At 42.2% G+C, this 24344-nt stretch overlaps 4 protein-coding genes across 9 annotated transcripts; 3 read left to right on the top strand and 1 right to left on the bottom strand.

Moving 5' to 3' along the window:
* The first annotated feature begins 158 nt into the window (after positions 1-158).
* On the top strand, positions 159-5782 carry pi4k2a (phosphatidylinositol 4-kinase type 2 alpha). Its single transcript, XM_047579006.1, has 9 exons — positions 159-665; positions 2422-2622; positions 2717-2848; positions 3237-3390; positions 3933-3994; positions 4111-4210; positions 4353-4486; positions 4614-4673; positions 4861-5782. The coding sequence occupies exons 1-9, from the start codon at positions 327-329 to the stop codon at positions 5020-5022; spliced, it is 1344 nt and encodes a 447-aa protein (XP_047434962.1). The 5' UTR covers positions 159-326; the 3' UTR covers positions 5023-5782.
* A 215-nt stretch (positions 5783-5997) lies between these two features.
* On the bottom strand, positions 5998-9339 carry avpi1 (arginine vasopressin induced 1). Its single transcript, XM_047579014.1, has 3 exons — positions 9188-9339; positions 8105-8573; positions 5998-6839 (listed from the first exon to the last, which is right to left on the bottom strand). The coding sequence occupies exons 2-3, from the start codon at positions 8479-8481 to the stop codon at positions 6638-6640; spliced, it is 579 nt and encodes a 192-aa protein (XP_047434970.1). The 5' UTR covers positions 8482-8573; positions 9188-9339; the 3' UTR covers positions 5998-6637.
* A 1734-nt stretch (positions 9340-11073) lies between these two features.
* LOC125004421 (zinc finger protein 287-like) lies at positions 11074-14103 on the top strand. Its single transcript, XM_047579005.1, has 3 exons — positions 11074-11863; positions 12573-12902; positions 13077-14103. The coding sequence occupies exons 1-3, from the start codon at positions 11335-11337 to the stop codon at positions 13655-13657; spliced, it is 1440 nt and encodes a 479-aa protein (XP_047434961.1). The 5' UTR covers positions 11074-11334; the 3' UTR covers positions 13658-14103.
* Positions 14104-15937: 1834 nt separating this feature from the next.
* zfyve27 (zinc finger, FYVE domain containing 27) lies at positions 15938-22903 on the top strand. Of its 6 annotated transcripts, XM_047579007.1 has the most exons (15): positions 15938-16267; positions 16817-17054; positions 17155-17225; positions 17338-17524; positions 18022-18117; positions 18380-18492; positions 18575-18693; positions 19115-19186; positions 19404-19418; positions 19657-19677; positions 19892-19912; positions 20962-21103; positions 21228-21274; positions 21370-21451; positions 21568-22903. In XM_047579007.1, the coding sequence occupies exons 2-15, from the start codon at positions 16819-16821 to the stop codon at positions 21633-21635; spliced, it is 1290 nt and encodes a 429-aa protein (XP_047434963.1). In that variant the 5' UTR covers positions 15938-16267; positions 16817-16818; the 3' UTR covers positions 21636-22903. The 6 variants fall into 6 exon arrangements, with proteins under 6 accessions (XP_047434963.1, XP_047434964.1, XP_047434965.1 ...); XM_047579008.1 differs by lacking the exon at positions 19404-19418; XM_047579009.1 differs by lacking the exon at positions 19892-19912.
* The last annotated feature ends 1441 nt before the right edge of the window (positions 22904-24344 follow it).

Below are 24344 nucleotides of genomic sequence, written 5' to 3'. Positions count from 1 at the left end.
TTTTTTATTGAGTTAATTGATTGGGTTAACGGTGCGTTACGTATCTTCCGGGGACTGAACAAATGTGACCAATCAGAGCTGGAGATTCGGTTGCTGACTGGAGGATTTGGACGCTGATTGGTTATAGATCAAAACACTGAATAGGTCCCGCCTCTTGCCGGAAGCTGACAGTCATCTGATTTCTGTTTTTTTCCTCGTGTGTTTCCTTGTTAGCCAGCGTCAGAGCTAGTCAACAAAACAACCATACCATCTTATTTACCTTTCCCACTTTGTCCTTTTTCTCTTTCTGTAGGAGTTAAAATAACTCCTTGTCCGCCTCCAGAGACATGGACGAGACGAGTCCACTTGTCTCTCCGCTCCGGGACTCCGGTGATTTCAGCTACTGTCCCACAGAGCCCACCAGCCCCCGGGGTGCGTTTGGAAGCACTCCGGGCTCCGTGGTGCGCATCCCGGCTGGAAGTCCGGGGCGCAGCCGGGAGAGACAGCCGCTTCTGGATCGGGACCGTGGAAACTCGCCGAGGGAACCGCACAGGAACGAGTTCCCAGAGGACCCTGAGTTCAGAGAGATCATCCGAAAGGCCGAACGGGCCATAGAGGAGGGGATCTACCCGGAGAGGATCTACCAGGGCTCCAGTGGAAGCTATTTTGTCAAAGACTCTCAGGGGGTAAGGAAAGCCGCCGCTCACTCACCCACTGTCTGCTGTTTCCTGGTCATCTCTTGATTGGGGCAGTCCAACGTAATGATCGTCATGCTATCAATGCAAATTTGAAACAATGTTTTCAAAGTGGCTTCGAGGAAAGGCCTCCTCTAACTAGCCTGTGATGACTTAGCAGATAGCCAGTGGAATATGTAAACACTACATGAACCTACCTTGACCCAGATACACTGAGAAATAAAGGTGAATAGTTGTCTTCCCATCTGGCACACAGGGCAACAGTATGAAAACTTGCATTACTGAAATGCAGTTTACAATGTTTCAATAAAAACATGCGGAGAAAAAATGCCAAATGCCAACCAATACCTTGTTTGGTATTTTTTTCTTATAGGCTTCAGTTATCTTGTTGCACCTCCTGTGGTAAAGGTGAAAAATCTCTCCTCCTCTTCTCTGTCTGTTCACAAAGAACCCCCCGAACGGCTCCTCCAATTAGTTGACTGGTCTGCTTATTTCTATATTTATAATACGACGGGATGCTTTGCTTTACTCTGAAGCACCTGCTAAACTATTAGTACAGTACTATTATTACAGTATTTTTGACTCACGAGCCCAGCCCTGTAGCTTCTTCTAAATCGCTTTCATCACCAACGTGACAGTGTTGGTGCTGGTAGTCATTTCAGATCCATTTTTGCTGAGGTTGGTAGTCTGTCAGTCTGTTTGACCGGTTGTCACAGCGATGTTAGCTTCAACACCTACGTCAAAGATAATATGCCTGCTACTCTCCATTAGTGTTTTTTTGTTTCTCCATATATTGCAGAACGGGACAAAGATTAGGCATCTAATCAATGAGAATAAGCTGAGCACTAATGCCTGATTTGTTGCTGCAGCAGTTCTACAAATTGATTAATAAATCAGGAAATTGACATGCGGGCTGTTGTAGAGCATTTCTTTGTTGTCCACTCCGACAAGTCTGTCCAGTCGTAAACGCATACAATGACAGGAAGCTTTGAGTGACACCACTGGAGCTGAGAAGTAGAAGCGCAACTCTCAGACACAGTCCTCTCAATATGTTCCTATAACAGAGAAGCAGAGAAGGGGAAGTTTGTGGAAGTGGACTTGTGGAAATGGATCTTCACTAATTTCTTTTGTGCTTGCACTGAGTTATCTGGCATTTTATGTGCACTCCTTAAAGCCTAATGAAACAGAAACAAAGGTAATATTAAAGGCTAATGTGTGACTTATTTTATTCAGTGACCAGCCTCCCTCAGCCCCCACCTCTTCAGTTTCTTTAGTTAGTCACCACTGTGCTTAGTAGTCATGTGCTAGCTCCCTGTTGAGGACATAATTCTCTTCTATAACCAAGTTTAATCGGTGTGTGTGGGTGTGTGTGAGCGTGTGTCTGTTAGTGGTGGAATGTAACATGTGATTTCTATACAGAACTCTGAAGTAGGACCACACCTAATGTCTTATTTCTTCCTCTGTAGGCTTTAATGGAAGTTTATAGTTCCACTTTATCCAGAGCATGATGGCTGTGCACGGCTTATCTCTGTAACTTCATCTAATGTTTCATTAGCTTTTATAAGCAGTATAATTATAGCACTCCTGCTGCAGATTCCAACTTTCCACCCTTTCCACACACATATCAGTGGTTTATAAGTTTACAAAGGAAAAACACAACCAAGCCTTCCTTTGTTCACCACTCCTAAACTTTCCGGCTTTATCTGTCTTGTCTTCTCGCCTCGTTCCGCTCTGTCTCCCTCTGCAGAAGATAATCGGAGTATTCAAACCTAAAAACGAAGAGCCCTATGGCCAGCTGAATCCCAAGTGGACTAAGTGGCTCCAGAAGCTGTGCTGCCCCTGCTGCTTTGGCCGCGACTGTTTGGTCCTGAACCAGGGCTACCTCTCAGAGGCCGGGGCCAGCCTGGTCGATCAGAAACTGGAGCTCAATATTGTTCCCAGGACTAAGGTACAGGCATACACACAGCCTCGCTTTCACAATCCAGAAGCAACACACCGTTTAGAAAATCTTCCCTCTCACTAAACCAACGTTCCCTCTTCAGGTGGTGTATTTGGCAAGTGAAACATTCAACTACAGTGCCATTGACAGGGTTAAGTCTCGAGGTAAGAGGCTAGCCCTGGAGAAGGTGCCTAAGGTGGGCCAGCGCTTCCACAGGATTGGGCTGCCACCCAAGGTAAGTCAATACATGAATTATTTTTATTATTAATGTTAATAATAAAGTCGTTTTATTTGGTCATGTGTTTGTGTGTGTTATTCACCCAATATCCACAATTCATTCAGTAAAATGAAATGAAAACCTTTGGATGTTACTAGTTGATCTCACCAGTAAAGGGCATTACATTTATTTATTGTTAATACAAATGCAAAAATTCACTGATGTGCTGTCACATGGTCTGTGTTCAACATGAAAACCAAAAAATATCAACTGTGTAATTTTGTTTCCTGATTTACCTTTTGACTCAGTACTCAATGGATTAATCACATTATGATGTAAAAAAAAACAAAAAAACAACAGCCAACAATTCCTGCACATACATCCGTTGTGTTTAATTTTTTGTCAGGTTGGCTCCTTCCAGCTCTTTGTCGATGGATACAAAGACGCAGATTTCTGGCTGCGGAGGTTTGAAGCAGAGCCTTTGCCTGAAAACACCAACCGTCAGCTTCAGCTGCAGTTTGAGCGTCTTGTAGTCCTTGATTACATCATCAGGAACACAGGCATGTAATCACAGGGTTCTCTCCGTAGTTGAGCAAAAGCAACATTTCGACCCAGACTACTCAGACTCTGTATTTTGTCTTGTAATGAAAGGAACTTTTTTCTTAAGAAATCGTATTTCCTCCAGACTGTTGATTATCTGCACTCTTGTGTAAGAAAATCTGTCTGCTCACATGAAACAAAATGCAACAGCATCATAACTAAGTAGATTCAAAATGCCTGAAGTGTTAGACCTTAAACTATTGAGGAGGTCACTTGATGTGAATATTCCTCACAGCCAACACCAGCCCCCCAAAACCTGTACAGGGTTCTGAGTGGATACTTATTATTAAAATAATATCCTCCTTTATTTGTTCCCTGAGGTGGAAGCGCACAGAATTCCCAGTGCCTGGGGAAAGTACTCACAGTGGAAATGCAGTTTAAGTTATTTATTACTTATTCATTACAGTATATTTAGGTTAATCTTCTGTTACCTATTGCAGTGTGTATTGGGATTGGGATTGAATTTGTCTGAATATCAATATTTGTTTTTTGTGTATTCTAGACAGGGGAAATGACAACTGGTTGCTAAAGTACGACTGCCCCATGGACTCTGTTGGCAATAGGGTGAGGAAACAAAGAGTCTTGATGTTTGTCATTGTCATCATGACTGTTAATAATTCTAAAATTCACAGTGACTTTCATAAAAATGTCTACGACTGAATATGTTTTTGCCTGTCCAGGACACAGACTGGGTGGTAGTGAAGGATCCCATAATCAAGTTGGCGGCCATAGACAACGGCCTCGCCTTCCCTCTCAAACACCCCGACTCCTGGAGAGCTTGTAAGCATCCCTACTACAGCCACTCACTGCTCATCCCCAGCATAGTGTAATTCTTGCTTTAGAAAAAGAGACAGCGTTGTTCCTTTCAACATTCAGCGAGTACTGAAATAACGTACGTAATTGTTTTTTGCCCAACCACCAGACCCTTTCTACTGGGCTTGGCTCACCCAAGCCAAAGTCCCTTTCTCCCAGGAAACCAGAGACCTTGTCCTACCCAAACTCTCTGACCCAAACTTCATCAAAGACCTAGAAGAGGACCTCTACGAGCTATTTAAGGCAAGGCCATGCCATGTTTATGGAGAACAGTAGGGAATGATGTGGGTGGGAGGATAGAGAAGAGAGGGTGGCTCACTCCTTAAAACATTATGTTCAACTTACATGTGTTGTCTGTTGTGTCCTGCAGAAAGATCCAGGTTTTGACCGGGGACAGTTTCACAAACAAGTAGCGGTTATGAGGGGGCAGGTGAGTTTTTTCCTTTCGTTTCGATAACATCATACATCTAGTAAAAACAAAAATCTGCTGAATGTGCTGAAGCCAAATATGAGAAGTCCGTATTCACCACTTCCTTTTTCGTAGTCTGACTTGCAACTTTGGTTTTAAAGCCAAAGTGGTTTTCGTTTTTGACAAACAACACCTTTTATATTCTTAGATTCTGAACTTGTGCCAAGCCCTGAAGGACGGTAAATCGCCCCTCCAGTTGGTCCAGATGCCCCCAGTAATCGTTGAAACAGCCAGAGCACCTCAGAGAGCAAACAGTGAGTCCTACACGCAGAGTTTCCAGAGCAGAAGACCCTTCTTCACCTGGTGGTAGGAAAGGGGCAGGGATGCAGAAGAGGAGGAACTGCAGGAAGCTGTAGCAAGGAAAGGAAAGGAGTGAGGAGCCTGCGCGTGCGGATGGAGGAGAAGACAGAGTCTGGGAGCGCAGGTTTTTGTCCTGGAAATGGAAATAATCTTCCCCCCAGACTTCCTCTACTTCTGGATATTTTGGTAACAGAGAGTGAGTTAACGGGTGTTGAGATGAGGCCAAAAGAGGAAAGATTTCACAACATATCTTCTCATTTTGCCTCTGTGCCTTGAGTGGATTAGAAATGAAATGTTTAAGAGTTTAAGCTTGTGTACCTTCCTGAGAAAGATCCAGTGAGATGACTTTTCTGTTGGACTTCTGGGTGCACACAATGTTTGCTCACACACATGCACGCCAGTTGAAGGCCTCTGTTTTTGGGTGGGAGGTGTTGCATTCCATGTTAATTTTGTTTTCTTGTTATACCTCTCTGCCTTTTGATATTCACATGCATATTTGCAGTTAAATGCACATGCACAGTTAAAAACCAACCATCTTTATTTCATCTGCCACTGAGCAGAGGGGCATTGGTGTCTTAAGTCCACCAGCTCCTGTTTGTCTTGGCCATGTTGATTTCTGTTCATTTTCTGGCTAGTGGGTGGACCTAAGTAAACAAAGAAATAACTTCCTGTACTGAACTGACATGAGATGTATTGTGAAAATGCACTGTATAATTTGTATGTAATATTTAATGATAGATTATAATTAAAACATATTCCATTAATACAGATGACCTGTATGTTTCCGACTGTATTCTGTCGGTGTACTTTGAAAAATAACGCAACTGTAAAAAAAAACACAAATAGTTACCACCCAGCTGTTCTCTTCAGCTTATAGATTCTCCTGCAGCCTTAATATTTTGGTTCCAACTCATTAGTAGTTGTTTTCAGAAAAGACCCGAGTGCATTTTCACCAAACAACAGAAGGACAAACTCTGTGACCAGCTCATGAACATAGAATTTAATAGCCGGAGTACAAGATATTTCCCCTGAGAGCTGGTGGAGACCCAACATGGAGCTAAAAGTACAAGAGTTTTTAGTTCCATTACAGTATGACAGTTTTGCGTTAAACTTTTTTTAACTTTTTTTTTTGTTGTGTCTTTTGTAGGTTGCAAAGAATAAAAAAAAACAAAAAAAAAACAGCAAATGAAGAATTTACAAAACTATACATCACTAAGTAAAAACAGTGTTCTTCAAAGTTTAATTGTCATGCTTAACATAATAATATACCACAAATACTGTGTAACTACTGACTTTATGCATCAGAAACTTGTTTTCAGGGTAAAACCTCAAACACACCTTGTTTGATTTGATTGTGTTGATGTAGTTCACCTCTGAAACAGAGGCAACAGATTTTAGAAGATGTACATTTGAATTTCCTATAATAGTTGGTGAATCTCCAAGCACACAAAAAAAGTACACAGGAGTGTTGCTGTCTTGATGTGTAACACGTGCAGTGGGTATGAGTAGAAGCTGCAAACAGTAGAGGTACAGCATGTCCTTTCATGCAGTATCAGTTGTGTAGTTAATGTTGTCAGTCTCCTTGCAACTTCCACCTCTGTGTTGTTCCAAACTTCAATTTGTTTTTAATGGACAACCCCGTGAAGGTAGCGTTCAGGGTCTCTGGCGCCCTCCAGTCTGGTCACGCCAAACCTCCATGAAGATGGTTTGAAAGGATTTTGGCTCTCTGGGAAGTCTTCCTCAGTCGGCATCACAAATGTGTCTGGATTTGGTTCTAAAACAGCCTCCGCATCCTCTACAGTGTAGCCAGGTAATGGCTCCTCAACCCTGCAAGACACAGAATCCACCCTGGTTTATTTAAACTATCAGAGGCCAGACACACCATACTTTGAGCAGTTATTTACCAGTAAAAGTAGGTTGGAAACAGATTAGTAAAGAAAAAAAAACACAGATGTATCTGTATAATCCTAATTCCTTGATGTAAGCCTGGGGTTTAAAGAGCGATGTGTCTGACATCTATGACGCCGCCAAAGCAGCAAAAAAGACCTCACCAGTAATGAAGAGCTTGTGATACATACAGTTGTCTTACAATAATGGCTTTAACAAGATACATAGCTCCTCTAGGATGGCAGAACAGAACAAAGGCAATCTTCTATTTCTCCTCAAAAAGTAAATGGGAATGACACTAGCAAGTGAAAAGATGATGTGGGTACTGTGTGGCATGTGTGGAATGCCTCTAAACTACAGAGTATTATCCTATTACATACTCACACCACTAAGCTATTTTAAAGAAATAATGCCAGTTAATACTGAAATCAATGTATCAAGAGTGTCCATCTGTGGAAGCTAGAAGGTTGTACTTGGTCACAATCATGACTTGAGCTAACTGCTACAGTCAGTGTGACTGTTAGGCTTATTTTTTTCATGTCAGCATGTGTTTTAACCTTGGTACCTGCATGTCAGCAGGCTAACATTTGCTACTGGCTGCTAAACCCAAAACACAACTGAGGGTGATGGGAATGTCACTGGTTTTGCAGGAATCAAATCGTGGCCTGGTGCTGTAAGCAACCTGCCACAGTTTATTCCATCAGACACTATGAATGTCAACAATCCATGCTAGCTGTTGAGAAAGTCTGAATCAAAGATGGACGACCAGTACATGCCATCCCTGCCATCAGTTACGATGCAAACTCGGCTGAAGAGTTTCTGCTGCGCACTGTTTCGTTAATACTGCACCACCCTGTACACTCACACCGCCTTTTTACCACACAGTGGCACTTCGTTACTACTCCAACAAGTCTAATTACATCTCAGTGAGGAATGTGGAAAGCGAAGCATGACAGCTGTGTGTGTGTGTTTGTCATGCCATGCAGAGAGAGGACAGCACAATCTTTTGAGGTCATAATGAGTTTGTAAGGCACATGACCATTTGCACAGTGCATTTTGAGACACAGTCATGAGACCCGAGTTAGACACCAGCTTGTGGTAAAGAAGTTCAAACGAGGACAGTGTTTTTCATCAAAACAACAAACTCACTATTCCAACCATCTCCTTAGATATGTGGCTTCTTGCAATTTGACACCGTCGCTTACCTGAGATACCCTGACGCTCTGAGCCACTTGTGTTCTCGGTGTCCTTCCAGTCTGATCCCTGCTTTATTCCTTGCTCTGACTCTCAGCCCCACCAAGGCCTGGGCTAGACCTGCCTCATCCTCTCTCTCCTCCTCTTCCTCCTCCCCTTCGTTTTCTGCTCCTTCCTTATCTGCATCCATCCCACGCCACACCAGCTTCGCCCGGTGTTCTGCATTTCTGTCTCCCGCTGTTCTAAACAGCCGGTGCAGCTGATGCATGTTCACACCCGTGAAGATGTTGGAGCACCCAGGCTTCCTGCTACGTCGACCGGAGAGTTTCCACTGTGTGTGTGTGGGAAGACCATCCTCAGCAGAGCTGGCTGCCTCTGCCTCTGCCATGGTGTCTAAGTGGAGAGCCTCAAGGTTCTTATGTAAGGACAGGAGAACAATGTGAAGGGAAGGTAGGCGGAGCAAATGGAAGGTCTGGTAAGCTGAAAGGGGAGAAAATTTAAAGAAAGTGACCTGATCAGTCAAACGAATCCACAGCCTTTAGTTAACAGACACATTTCCATGACTGCAGCAGAAACTGATGTTATTATTCATGGCACATGCACATGGAGATGGACAAACTCAGAAAAAGGTTTTTATTATTATTATTAATTACTCTATGAATTGTTTGGCTATAAAATTCAAAAGAACACTGAAATTTGTCCAACGAGAAGACAGAAAATGGTATCATAGTAGGTGAAGAAAACCAAGATACAAGAGACAAATATTCACATTTAAGGTGCTGAAACCAATGAGGATTTTGCTTAAAAGTGAAATGTCCACATATCATTCAATTGGTCAGTTCATCATTTCTTTTTTTGGTGAATGGAGGCTAAACAAAAAGCCCAAGCAGACTTAAGGAAGATTAAATCAACATTAACAAACCATGTGCCAGTGGGTAGCTCTAAGCTATTTGCAAATTTAGAATTATAGAAGGCAGTACATATTGTTGTCTTGTGATGTTACGTGTCAAGTCGAATTTGGTCTTAAAATCACCATTGTATAGACTAACTCTGATATATTTAACAGTGCAATGTAATATAAAGAGAGTGCTTACCTTGTCCTCTGTAGCTTGAATGAGACAAACTCTACCCAGGCACTGCAGACAGGCTGATTATTGATGACCAGCATCCAGGCTGCAACCTTCACACCCCTTAATGCTGAGCCGACCCACTTCCAACAAGCGCGTCAGTGGCGCTCTGCACCACGGGGGACGTGGGATACTAATCAAAGAGTAATCCATTAATGACGTCAGGGCTAAGGTGCTCACCTCAAAACAAGAGTCAGACTGCTGGCTACACACCAGGAGGAAAACAGTCCTCAATGAAACAACAAAGAAAAGCCTCAGAGTCAGAGGAAAGACAGACACTCATGCCTCGGGCAGACTATGGAACAACAGGCTTCATACATGGAGATGTGGAGAGTAAAAGAAGGCTACTGAATGACGTCCTGGTGTTTTGAATGTAAAATCTCAATTTGCAAAGTCAAGTATGTGGGCACGTTGAGTATAAATAGGACTAAATAAATTAAGTTAGGTATAAAGGGGAACACATTTTGCTGAAATACAGTCAGAAGAGAAGCAATCTTGTATTAAACAATAGATATCATTAACATTTGAACTGAATCTAAATATGTAAATGTTAAATGTAAAAAGCTAAATTTGACTTATCGTGATGACTTAACTATTGGTCTGTAGAGTGTGCATACATATGAACAAACACAGCAAATCATAGTAGTCACTTACAGTGTTTTATGCATGAATAAAACCCGGACAGCTTGGCTAGTCATTGACTACCACGCCAGATAAAGAAGAAAACAGAGAAAAATGTTAGGTCTGAAGGATATGAGGCATTAGGACCTTGTTTGGCACCTTGTCTTTCCTTTGAGTCATCTATCAGCTATTCAGCTGTTGTGTATAATTAACTGTCAATAATTAACTGTGTGTCTGTGTAAATGAGATTAATGGAGCGAGGCCAGGTTTCAGGAACACTGAATGGATGAGTGGCTACTTTTTCTGTGGCTGCCTGAAGGCTGAATGTAGTTTCTATATCAGTTCAGTTTGACTCAATATTAATTAACTCCAAATTATTAATTAATAATATACAGTATTTGAAAGGTGGCACATTTAAAAAAAAAATGACACACTGTTATATGAATTGAAAAAAACAGCAGTAAATAGACTATTGTTGTCGTGTGCTTAAATGTCTATTTTATTGGAGAATAATAAATATGAGCAGTGATCATGTTCACTTTCAACATATTTAACTAACAACTGAATTAGGTTCTTGGCTTCATCATATTTCCTTTGACTTATTACAATAAAACAAACAAACAAAACTTTCACAAAATCTCATCTCATCTTCTACAACCGCTTAATCCTCACTAGAGCCTACCCCAACTGTCACTTTCACAAAATATTTATCTCAATTAAGTTCATGCTCCAGAAATCCTGCAGCACCTGAAGGCATCTTAATTAAGACCATTCAGCAGGTGTGTAAGGTGAGGACATCTTCTTATAAAGAGGCCCTTCCTCGGATTCTTCAGCTTGGTTCCGTCTCGGAGCAGTGGGATATTTTGTCTATTCAGATCCTAACATGTCTGGACTTTTTGCTGGACTCCTGAAGGCTTCACGGGCCTTTGCTCCAAGGATAAGTGTTCAACAACGAGCCACTTACATTCATGGCAAACCACCAAAACACAAAATAAGCGTTATGGTATTTTTTTTTCTTTAACCTTTGACTAGCTCTGCAAAGTTTACATGTTTTTCATTTCACTGATTTATTTCTCTTCTGTGCCCTGCAGGAATCCTTGTTCGTCTTGACCGTGCTGTCCCTGGCCGTCCTCGGACCTTCTGGTTGGATTCTTTCCCAGTTGGAGCACTATAAAAAGCGTGACTGATGGAGCATCGTTTTACACACGTTGAAGCCAGCGTGCACGCTTGTTTAATGTTCCATTTGAGCGATTCCTGATCTCTTGGACGTTTTGTTAATATAATAAAGATGACTTGTTCAGATGTTTGTCTTTCTATGACCTGGTGTAGTTCAGCCTCGACTCCACTAGGTGTCGACGCTGTAGGCGGAAGTGAACCCTCTCGCCTTTTTTCCAGTCAGTGCTTCCAAACAGGCTGCGACGCCACAAGAAAAATACATTTTAAAGAGAAATTACCAAATCGGTGCACTTAGGCGATGCGCACACGAACGCTCCATGAAGCCGCAGCTGAATGATGCAAAAATGCGCCCTAGCGCGACTAAACTGTCCGGGTCGGAGGCTGTCCTGGTGTTTCAAGATGAGCTTGTTGCTGCGATACGTGGGGCGTTTGAGGTGGCCGTGGAGATCGCAGTGAGAGAGGTGAAAACCCTGGTAGGACAGGCAACAAGCGACATCTATGAAGACCTGCGACGAGAGAACGAGTCCCTCAAACAAAGGCTGCAGAAAGCGGAAGCGATGCTGGGCTCGGAGCGCATGGATGAAAGAAGTGTCAATCCCCCTCCTGCTACGAACCAGATCTTTAATGCCACCGACCATACAGATGAATTGCCCTACCTCGCTTACAACCAGACAAATGCAAATCATGAAGGGGGCAGGTGCACAGAGGTCAGAGGTGACGGTCCTCCTGCAGGGCATCGCCTTGTCCATCCTGAGGATAGACACACCAGCAGAAATAAAGATCAGCCATCAAGCAGTGATGCAGCTTCAGACCCAGGGAAAGAACAAAATAATGGGTGCACTACAGGTATGAAGCAGATTCCATTCGAGCACTTTAAAGGCCAAAGATATGTGGTGGATGGATGTGGTGATAGTGTAGAGATACACGTATGTTGCCTCTGACCAACAATGATATTCACGTTTTTTTGTTAAGATACGAAAAAGCTGTGGCCATTTATTTAATCACTTTTTCTTACGATTGTACCTTAATAATAATTACAACTATATTGCTCCTTATGGATGAATTCTTTCTCTCAATTTATTCACACACCAGTGTGTACATTCAGAGTAGTGGGTTGCCACCGGGGAGCAGTTTGTGTGTTGCGTGCTCGCTCAAAGCACCTCAGCCATGGTACCTCTCAGTACCAAAGCTGCTTCTCACACTGTTTTGTGCAAGTTGGTCATCTAAAACACAATGTGGAGTAAAACAATAAAACAATCCTCTCTTCATGCAAACTCTTGCTACATGATAAACAGCGATAATTTAGTCATGCATTTGATTTTATTTCAAACACTGAAGGGTTTCCTCATTTCAAAACATTTCATCTGAGAGCAGGTGGAGGTACTGTACATCAGAACACTTTTAGTATATATACATTTTTTTGGTTTGTCAAGTCAATATTCATCATTTCCCCCCTTTAAGATGCCAATGCATTCACAGAAATCTGCTCATAGGAGTGTGACACCAAGTCCTACGCTTTCAGAATAAACACGTCTTTATATCTTTCCATTGACAGACATCACTGAAGAGATTTCCCATGCGTGTGTGGTGAAGGTAGAAGGCATGAACCCGCTTTATCAAGATTTGGGAGATGAAGAGTGTGGGTCGCCTCAGCTTCCCAACACTGACGCCAAATCCACGTTAGAGCGAGTCACTGTAAAGCAGGAGAAGTCAGAAGAGGAGAGCAACGTGTCATCTTGCTGCCTGGAATCAAAAGTGGAGGATTTTAGCCTTGAGTGCGTGTCTGCAGTGCAGTTCAAAATGTTGGAGGAGTGGAAGACGGAAGAGGCAGACGTTCAGAGCCCAGACCCAAGCGCTCAGCTGTCAAATGCTGGAATGGATCAGGGTAAGAACGAGCGTCTGAAACAATCACAGTGTGTCCCTTTCATGTCGACATGTGGAAACCTTTGGCCATGTGGGGCTCAAAGAGTTGAGATCAGGGATGATAAAAAACAAAGTTTGATCAGTTCAACAATCAATATATTTATTGTAACCATTCTTATGCGGTATTTTTCTACAGCACATCTTCCAAACTCGACCACCAGCCTCCAACCACCCCCAGAACTTCCGTCCATCTCCTCCGACTTCCCCAACATCTTCCAGCTGACAGACCCAGTTCCACCTTCAGAAGCCCCTCCGCAGGTTTATGGAGTTCATGTCCGAACAGGTCGCAACGTCAGCCACGCCCTCGCCACCCTCTACACTTGTAAATGCTGCGGTCAGACCTTCCACCTGCCCAGCTTGCTGCGGCGCCACTACGGCCAGTGCCAGCAGAGGCTCCAGCAGCGCTGTCACCAGCCTGTGGCAGGAAGCAAGAGGACCAGGCTGCAGCTCTACCCGCCAGGCTGCAGCCCCTTCCGCTGCACAGAGTGCAACCGGGAGTTCAATCGCATGGAGAATCTCAAGACCCACCTTCGCATCCACACGGGAGAGAGGCCGTACACCTGCTCGGTCTGCTCCAAATGTTTCCGTCACTCGGGGGCATTAACTCGGCACTTCCGCATCCACACCGGAGAGAAGCCTTACGTCTGTGGACAGTGTGGAAGGTCATTTAGAAACTGTGGTGGGCTCAGGTTCCACCAGCGTTCTCACTCTAAGTAGGTACAGTAATGTGGGACTGCACAGCGGTAACATGTTCAGGACTTTTTATGCAATATGTAAACAATTTATTTTAAAGCAAGGCTCACTACTTTTAAAATTGACAATGCAGTGTAAAAATGAGGAAAGCACTAAACAACGTTTAATTTTTACAGGAACACTATCAACATTTGTGAGGTGGATGAGATGTATGTTTATCTAACCTCTAATCAGGTGAAAAAAAACATGATTTTCCTTTGAGGTGGTTTTAAAAACTACAACAGTCAATAAAATGAATTAGATTTATCAAACAGAAGACAGTATGTAGCTACTGTATGAGATCCTGGATTTAATTGTTTAGCAGTAGACTATACAGGTAACTGATGGCTCATAAGAAATCAACTATAATAAATACATTCCAAGTGTTATTTTTTACTTTTATCATTATTAAAGACAATGTTTGGCTGAGACAGTGTGTCTTAAGTCATGCTTTGTGTGCTTTGCTTATTGCACAGGTTATTAATTTTAAACTATGGAAACTAATCTAATGTAACTAATAAGGTAAGTGCTTAGAAAGTGGACAGAGGAGAGAAGCGTTATACTGTACATGAATATGTATGGTAATTCTCAAGTCTATACACTATAGCAGGGCAGGGCTGCCAAACTTCAGTTCAGTTCAGGGGCCACATACAGTACAGTATGATCTCAAACAGGCTGGACCAGTAACATAATAACATAGAAATAATCATAAGCTCCCTTTTAGTGCAAAAAGTGCATTTTGAAAATGTTTACGTTGAATGACCTACCCTTTTATAAAACATTTTGTGAACAAGCTGTTCATAAAAATATAAGTGCAATTTTGGCACATTGCTGCCCTCTGCTGTTTAGTTGTCATGTCCGCAATTCTTAGTGAACAAATCAGAGCCGGAATCAGAAGACTGTTGACAAGTAGGTGTGTACATACAGGAATTTGCCTTGGTGTCAGTTGCACAAATAAAATCAAATAAAATTCAATCGTAAACGTATACACTGTAAATACGGCTACACCAAGTCACCGGGCGGTCAATCCCCATCACGTAGGAATACAGTAATTTTATTATTATTATTTTTATTTTTATTGCAAATAATGTTTTCTTTGTAGTTTGTGATTCATCATGCAGGCCAGACCGGACAAACCAGGTTGGCTAATTTTGGCCCGCGGGTTCGCAGCACTATCGCCTTGTCTCCACTGTGTCTATTAGAGGACGACAGAGACCATATCACGATGTCAACTCATTTAATCACAATCTTGTAAAAAAAGAAATTAAGGTTAGAAAATAAACAAAAGGTATAGATAATTAAATATACGTCTGCACTTGCAGCAGCTCCTCAATAATTGCAGTGGATTCTAAGTTTTAATTGAATCTTTACAGTGCCCCGGGAGCTAGTTATGTCCCACCCGACCTTACTTGAAAAAATAATAAACTTGTATCAAATAATTCCTCATTAACACGTAATCAAATACTTTCTTGTTAACACGTACGTGTTAATAAGAACGCGTACGTACGTGTTAATAAGGAAGCAGAGGCAGTGTGTGACTGTGTATGTGCTGCCTTTTTAAATGACCGGATCTTACACTAAAGCAAGAAGATCAGTGAGCAGGATACAACATTGAGTAGACTTTGTGTGTTAACTGATACTTCCGAGAACTCGTCTCCATTCCCATGACTGTTCTTCACAGCTTTTATTTGTTCCTTGTATAAGCCTTTATCTCTGTTATTTCTCACTCTTTGTTACCTTCTGACTGTGTGTTCCAGTGGGAAAACAAAGCAATAGATCCCTGCTGATAAACCCAACTGTCATCAAATGCGGCAGATATTGGTCAAGGGAGTGCATTAGCAAACAGAGCCCTCACTGAAAACATTTATAATCACATAAACCATTAATTGTGGTTAACCTTAAGGATTACTGTGACAAAATGTCAACATGTTTCTTTCTACTTTAAAGTTATGCATTTTTGTTGTAGGTGACTTGTATTGAATTCAGTTAATAATCAAGTAGAAGCTTTATTGTTTTATGCAACATTGCATATGCGTTTTATTTCCAATAGAAACATCGATGCCCTTTGCCAACGTTTTAGTCACAGTCACAGTTTGTTATTTGATTAATTTAATGAGAGAGTACATTAAAATTACAACATATAATTGAATACACTGTTTTTGATTTATTGTCGTACGCTTAAAACGGAATAAACATCTACCATCGCTTGCTGCAACGATCATAACACTCTGCGATCGACTACATTGACTATCTGCCTCTTTTCTGCTATCAACTATTCAGCCTGGATTAAACGAGGAAGTAGACGTCCCAAGAACTGGACGGAGCTGGCAAAGCTAGCCGCTCTAATCACGTATCTGCTCTAATCACATATCGGCTCTGTCCTGAGATTGTTTCCGGACGGGTTTCTAAATATTTTTGGGGCTTTACTGCCCATGCAGGAAGACAGGCAGCTGTCATGTTAACCGAGCAGGTTGAATGTGGAGGCTCTTCCTTCCTCCGGGTTTAGGATGTCGGAGGAACTCGCTAGTTCCGCCCGAGGTCTTCTCAACGCCGCTGCTGCTTCATAGGTTGGCTGTCGTTGGACACTCAGCTCAGGTAAATTATCTCCCTCACACCGGAAAAGCTAATATTAGCAAGACGAAAATACTAATAATTTAAAGTATATAGGCTTGGCATGTAGGTACACATTGTGCTCCTGGCAGGACAGGAGTTAACTTTCCAGCTTGACAGCGTCACACAGGCCACGGCGCAGATTTAAGGAGCTCCTGTTTATTTTAGGTGATCTTTCCGTACATGGTTATCATAAATAGATAAGTGTCACTCTTTAAAAATTCAAGGTAATTGATGAGCTATTCAGCAAAACATTACTCAGGTGAGGATTTGTATTTGTAAACAAAGTACACAAGTAAGAAAAGTAATAATGCAGTTGAATCGCCTATATATTCCAGCCCATCCCGTGATGCATTCAGAGGTTCTGTTATGCAAAACAATAAGTAATAATCTAAGTTATATTGATATATTGCATTTTTCTGTACTTTATTCTGCTGTCAATGCATTGAGAGTCTGTTGAATGCTATAACACTTGGATGTGGTCCAGGCTGAGTATTTCTCTGATTCTTTCTGTTCTTTTTAATTAATTTCCAGGAATGACCATGCACAGTACTGGATCATTCCAAGACCCCCCGCAGGGCGCAGGGGAACGCGGGGAGCTGGTACACACGTCATCCAAAGAGACTCCCGGTTCCCCGGATGTCTCTGAGTTGGGGAGCCCTCGCTGTACTCCAAACTTTGACCTCCTCAACATGGTTGTGTCCTATAAGAGAATGGCTCTGTTTCTGGAGCCAGTTGCAGATGCAGTGGAGCTCACCCGCTTCCTGCTCGGGTGTGTATATGTGTTTGTCTCTAGTCTGTATCATCCTCATATGACATCATTGCTTTTAGCCTCGAGTAGTAATCTCATGATTTATTTCAATAAATCTCAGGTGGAAGATGCCACTGTGCTCGCTGCTTGTTTGCATATTCCTCAATGTCTTCTTCTGCACAGTCAATGAAGGTAGGATGCGACATTTAAAACTGAAATGATCCAGCTTTATTGTGAGGGTTTGAAAGATGCTTGAATAATTGATGGACTTGGTGTTTCTTGCTGTCCGCCTCTCTGGTATCAGCCGGCTGGTTCACCGTGAGTGTGGTGGCAGTATCGGCGCCTGCTGCCCTGGGTTACCTGCAGGACAGGTGTGGGGGCAGAACCTCAGAAGCTGAGCTCCAGAGGAGGCGCTATCACGCTGTGCACCGCAGAGACCTGCAGACAGTGCATCTCACCAAACAGGAGGCCATGCTGGAAGTCAAAGACCTGTAAGAGAAATACTGCATGAGATGGGGCTTGTGATTAAGTTGCTGGTTTATATATGGTCCAATGCAAGGCAATCGCTTTTTTTCATTAATTGACTAATTTTGTAACGTGCTTTTTGAATGTATGTGTGGCCAATGAGCTCTGTTCAGTATTTCACAATTTATGCCCAATCAAGTTGTAGTCTTTATGTCCAGTACAAAATCACTTTTGTTACCATTTGTTGAAAAAAAAATAGCAAATCACCATTATTTCTGCTTATTATGAACTCCCCTATATGTCATCATCACATCATTTTTATTTCGCTCCATTATCAACTTCACAATTTAAAGACGAAGAAGTGAAAAACTTAAAAACATCAGCTGCTTATTTCGAAAGTGTTCACAAATGGAAGTGCCTCTGTTCGTGTGACATTTGCATGTGGTATTTGTTCGTCTGTGGGTTGAAGCGTGTCTTTGTCCTAACAGTGTTTGTGTTCGTGGGTGTTTTCTGCCTTCACCAGGTTGAAGCACCTGGATGACATGCTGTCCTCAGCCTGTCAGTCAGCAGAAGCTGTTTACAAGGTCCTGTACTGGGACAGTCACACCAAGTCGTCCAGGTCCGTATCTGTGCTCACTCACATAACACATGTTGAGGAGTCACTACTACTCAACGGCTGAGTCACTGGTCATTGCAGTTCGGCTCATGGAACTTAAATGTACATTTTGTGGTGACTTAAAATCACTCTTTCCTATAAAGTGTGGAATCACACTGGAAATAGACCTAGCCACAGCTGACTATAATATTAGTCTTAATGTTTTAGTGTTAATCACTCGTGTGGTTTTAATGCTACTAAACATTGCTAATATTGCTCTCTCCAGGTTCTATGGAGGGATGTTAGTTGTGGTATGCCTGTTCTATGTTGCTCCTGTGGGCTGGGTGCTCGCTGGGCTCAACACCGCCGTCTTTCTTTGGAACAGAGACTTCTTCGGAGGTGAGTTCATCCTGTTCAAAAGAAGGTTAAAGTGTTTACAAAAGCTGAGTTGCTCGTGTGCTGCCTTGTTCTTCTCTTGTAGTGTTGCTGGACCTTAGGAAGCTGTTTCACCTGGGTCAGACGCAGGCCTCAGAGGGGGAGTGTGAGGAGCAGGAACAGGGCAGCTTACTGGACCGGACCCCGACACCAACTAGCGTTGAGGTGAGAGGAACGAACACAGGGTCTAAATAGTGAATGACTCGGTTGTTCTGATTCACATAAGATGATACACGACCGTATGCTTCTTACTCCATTCATCCCATGTTCTCAATATACATATATATATAAATAAATATGTATATATCCAGTGCCATAATGTAGATCCATGAATGGATGTATTCTGTTTGTCATAGTACCACATTCTCTATCGGGGTGTTACTCTCCGGCAGATGTAGGGGCAGATTCATTTGTCAGGATCACAACCCGATGGCACTGAACTGAAAACTTGGTTTAAGAAGATCTGTTTGGCCGTTTGTAACATCCCTGCTGCCCAGGTCGCTGAACCTGGGAGCAGCAGAGAGTCGGAAGATGTCTGAGGGTTGCGTCCCAACCATGTGTTCATGTATGAATTGTTTGATGACAGGACCTGTCTCCTGGCAGTGTAGAGGAGGCTGAGGAAGCAGAGCCTGATGATGAATTTAAGGATGCCATTGAGGTAATTGCAGAAATTACTTTCCTTTCTCTTCTTTTACTGTTTGTTATTGATGTTGTGTGTTCATGTGGATATATGTCCTGCTAAATATATGTCCTGAGTTTTGCTAAGCTTAACTAGCCAGCTAGCTAAGCTTAGCGTCAAGATATTTGCCAAAACAAAAGGGGACATATTTCCGAAATTTATTATTTTTTTTCTTTTTGTTTTGTTTTTGTTAAAGCAAGCCGACAGACATGTGAGTGGTAACAATCTTTTCGTTTCATTCTTGGCGAGAATGCAAATAATATTTTTGAAAATGATTAACAATTCCTTTACGCATGTCCCACCTGCATCTTTGTGGAGAAACCCTTGTAGTTAGCTATTTGTAGAAGAAAGCTGTCTGCTGAATTTTTCGAAACCTTCTTCCAGTCACAAAGAAAACATGTTGATGACGTGCTTCCGTTGTATTTTTCTGTGCTGTCCTCCAACCGCAGGAACATTCGGTTTCTCTGCAGGTGAGTGATGTCACTCTGTTAAGAAGAGGCTAGTGCACTGTCCCCCAGTAATCTCGCACTATACTCAACACATGAACAACAGCTTCATGCGTTGTAAGCCTGTTAACTGGCTTTTGGTGTGGTTCCTGCTTTGGTGTGTTCATGGTTTGTCACACTGACTAAATAACAGTGCTTGTGGGTAAAGTTGTTCTTATGTCTTCTGTTGCCTGTTAAGGAAACCCCTTTGGTCTTAGTGGTAAGTGGATTTCCCAGTTTCATTCATTCATTCATTCATTCACTGATGCATTCATTCATTGTCTTGGCATGAGTTATTGAGTAGTGATTAGGGTCCAGTGTAATTAACAGACACATATCTATTGTTGTCTTCCGTGACAGAAATCTGTTCTTTATTCCTGAAAAGGTGTCCTCGTGTGCACTGATGACTTTGTGCTAGTAATAAATAATATGTACAGTGTGTGTGAGTGGTCCAGGTCCAAAAACAAGAGGTCAGTAATAACTAAATGAAATAAACGATCTCAAAGCAAAGATAAAAACAGAAGTGTAATCGGTGTAAAGTGGGGCATAAACCATAGTTAGTTGGCGGCTGTGTTTGTGAGTCCAACAGCCTTCGTCCTGAGGGGAGGGGGGTAAACAGTGCGTGAGCACAGGCTTTTATGATGCCCTTTTCCTGCATCTGCTGTTGTAGATGTCTTCAATCGCTGCCGCCTGTGAACCTCCATGTGGACTTTTCTGTCTGCAACTGAGTAATTTTTCATACAACACGTCCACACATATTTCCCTTTGATGTGCGTGAAATTAGCTTGCTAGCTGTCTGCCTTGGTGGCACATAGCCGCTTAAGCTAGACTCACACTCGACCACTTGGTCGACTTTTGAATTAGTGGCAGCCAAGATGGCGACAGCTAGTACCACCCAGGCCTGGTTTGTGGAAAAACAAAGCAAATTATATTTTAATATCGCGAGGGTATAAAGAGGTTTCTTAGCTCTTCATTGGGCTCTTTGGGTTGGTGTCCTTGTGTTTGCAAGGACGTCTGTATGCATGCATGTATTTTTCCTGTAGTTTCTCACTTGATCGTTGTCCTAGCAGTTGCTCTACTGGCCATAACCAGGTGTGTTTGTTTGCCATCTAGTACTAGGGCTGAATTTCACGCGGCTCAGCCGTCCTGCTCACTTAGGATCCGTTTCCTGGACATGCTTTCAAACTTCCTAAAGCCACTCTTTGATTCCTTATAGATTATGTAACTGCCTCTTTCTTTGTCCCTCTTCCTCCTCTTCCTCTCCCTCAGGAGGATGATGACGGGCCTCTTGGAGCTCCTGAGTATGACACCATCTCCGAAAATGGTCTTTTGAGTCGCAACGAACCAATACGCAGCAAGGTGTCTAAACTGACGGAGAAGCTGCGCAAACGCTACCCTACCACCGCCACAGGTCAGTGTGCTCTGACTCATCCACTGAAATCATCCTTCTTTTTATACCTCAGAAATGAAACCAGGGCCCTTCTGTTAGGTCTCACATCGTTCTCACTTTCTGAAATCTGTTTCTTTCTCAAAAGGCAACTGCTCTAGCTGCAACGCTGTCTTCTCAGTCCTAAAGAAAAGGGTGAGACTTGCAACCTGTGATCAGAATTGCGGTTATGTTAAGGCACCACGTCGTCACTCTATTTAATTTTGTCTTTTTTTTCCATTGTATTGCAGAGGAGCTGCAGTAACTGTGGCAACAGCTTCTGCTCGCGGTGCTGCTCCTTCAAGGTGCTGAGATCTTGCATGGGGGCAACAGGTGAGGAGGGGGAAATCGTATAAAAGTTGATTCCGTTGCGTCGTCCCGCATCACATGTTGCCATCGTCAGTTTCCGGAGCTGTGATCACATTCTCCTGTTGTTCTTTCCTCCCCAGCTCCAGAGGCGCAGAGGGAGACCGTGTTCGTTTGTGCTGCCTGTAACACTTCTCTCAACAAGTTATAATAAGATGGCATGTTAGTTTTATCTCTTAGCAGCCATCAGTTCCTTCACTGTTTGCTTGTGAGCTCCTTTACTGAAACCCAACCCACAAGCCTCGTTTTTCAAGTCAATGCACTTAAATCTGTCAAGATACCTCCCAAGTGGAACGCCTTTACCCCCAGACCTTTGCCAGTTGCATCCCTCTTTAGCCTGTGGTGTCGCTTATGAGGCTTCTACTGTAATATGTTAGGTGTTTCCTATGAATCAGTGAGACTTGAAATGAGCACAGTGGCTCTAGGACCTACTTCTTTCCCCCTTTCTTAAAAGAGCGAAGTACAAAGCATGTAGAGGCCAGGACCCAGCAGGTGGTGTCGGCTGATACAGATAGCATAAAGGATGTCATTTGTAACTCTGTTCCTCAGCACAAAGTTGATTCCACTTGAATGTTGATGCTTTCAGTCCTCTGTAGCAGATAGACTGCTAACGTTTCTGAACAAAAACTGCGGCTGCACTGTGAGGCCACCACACACTATGCTGTGTGGAGAAGCTGGAAATGTACCCCCCAAACAAAGCTGAATTTGGTGTTTTCAAATCAACAAAAGAATAGGACTTCCAACCCAAAGACGTTTTGCGTTTGGCTTTGATCAAATGGTGTTTGCCCACCCTGGTTCGCTGTCTGCTAATGGACTTTGACCTGCAGTCGTCAACAGCGTCATGAGATCATCCCCCAATTTAGGTCTCATGTATTTGCCCAAGAGCTGGTCTTCTTGTAATGATTCAAATTGTCCAGTTCTCATGTGGATGTGTCTAATGAGCTTTATGTGTAATATGGCGACAGCCTTTGAGTGTAGACGTCTCTGAAACTCTCTGCTTTTCCTCTAACTGGATCAAAGTCTACCCAACTGGACTGAAGGTGTTTGAATGGACTGAGAAACCAGCTGAAAGTGTCATCAGAGCCTCACACTATCACAAGCAGGACTTGACTAGAAGAACTGATGTTGAGGCGTTGAAGCCCAGGAAGTGGATCCTGGTGGCAAACCAGCTGTTTTAATCATGATTCAGACACGGACGATTGTAACCGTTTGCTTTGCTTTTATTGTAATCACTTGCATAAACCGTTACTGTAAATGTTCAAAATGTTCTTTATCTAATATATTTAATTTAAAACAACAGAAAGTGCAAGTTATTATTTGACTTAAGGATTTATGCTGTAAATATTGCCCTTTATTTTAAAGGTTGGAATATGCCGTTACTGAAATAAACTATGTGAAGATTTAACTAATTTAAAGAGACAAGTGGTAAGTATGTTGTTTTTTGAAAAGGTAAAGACATTTAAAGACAAAATCACAATAACCACTGCAGTATGTTTAACGCCGCCATTTAGTATCAACATCTCACAACATCGAAATGTTTTACTTTGAAAGCCACATATCAGAACTTGCTTTATTGCTTCTCCTGTCTTATGTGATTTTGAAGTCTTCATTTAGACGTAAGTCAGCTAACAAACTGGGCTTTTTATTATTATTATTATTATTTGAGCTGGTGAAACTGTTGGGATGTGGCCTGAATCTAAGAAAGAAACTCTAGTGCTATTAAGTTGGTAAATCCGGTAGCGAGACTCAAATATTTAAATCTCCACTTCCAAATATTTATAAGTTGAGACCAGACTTAATTGATCCCAAATGGAGAAATGTGGGTGTTATGTCACCAGGGCAAGACTGCAAAAACAGCCAGTTATATACAAAATAGGATAAAGCAAGAAAAATATTAAAGTGAAGCTACTGTACCAACTGAACCAGTTGAGTGAAAAAAATCATGACTAATGACTAATAACTCCAATTAAAGCATTGCTTTTAAGAATTATTGTGCAAAAATTAAATAAGCAAAGTACCTGCCATACAGACAGATACAGTATATTGTTGAGGGGATGTCTGTGGTCCTTTAGTAGTGGAGGAAACGCAGCAGCAGTGCTAAGATCTGATCTGATGTTAAAGAGTCTCTCAGGTAAAAAGCTCCAGGTCTTCAGTCTCAGTTTGATTGAGTCGTTCCAAAATAAATAAATAGATTTATTCTAAAATACCTGACACATAAATCTGATAAGATTAATTTCCATGTTATGATTCTTTATTGTTATTATCTACAACTGACGCAATAAAAAAAACTTAGACACTTTTCCAGGGTCCTGGAAAATAAACTGTCATATTCTTCCTAGAAATTACATTTTCACGTGACTTGTTATATTCAGTTGATACAGTGCTTACCCCATTTAAAACATTCATATTCAGGAAAATGTTGTGCAGAGATTAAGCACACCCAGAACAGCTGTACATGGTACTGTCCAAAATAACCCTTCACAATAAGAGCTTTCTGGTTCTATCTCATTTATTTACCCATTCATCTGTGTGTAATGTTTGATCTTGGTTAGATCTGCCATCAAATCAAATCACAGATTTAAGTCTGAGTTTGTCTCAGAGTGTCTGTTCCAGCTCATCCTCCATCATCTGCAATGAGCTCTTAGATTACCACACCTTAATATTGTCATGTATCAGCTATTTACATCAGCTGTTCCCGTTTTCCGTCTCATTCTTTCAAGCCTGTTTTAATAAACAAACAAGACCTATTGTCCCCATGTAACACTCTTTTGGAAACATGTTGCCGTTTCAGTGTAAAGACATGTGTGACAAGTTGATGGCTGAATTCCACTCAGCTGCTTCAGGCTGATGGTCCAGGTTT

Source organism: Mugil cephalus, chromosome 2, assembly GCF_022458985.1.
Source record: "Mugil cephalus isolate CIBA_MC_2020 chromosome 2, CIBA_Mcephalus_1.1, whole genome shotgun sequence".
In the NCBI taxonomy this organism is placed as follows: domain Eukaryota; kingdom Metazoa; phylum Chordata; class Actinopteri; order Mugiliformes; family Mugilidae; genus Mugil; species Mugil cephalus.
This window is presented reverse-complemented; position numbering and strand designations above follow the sequence as displayed.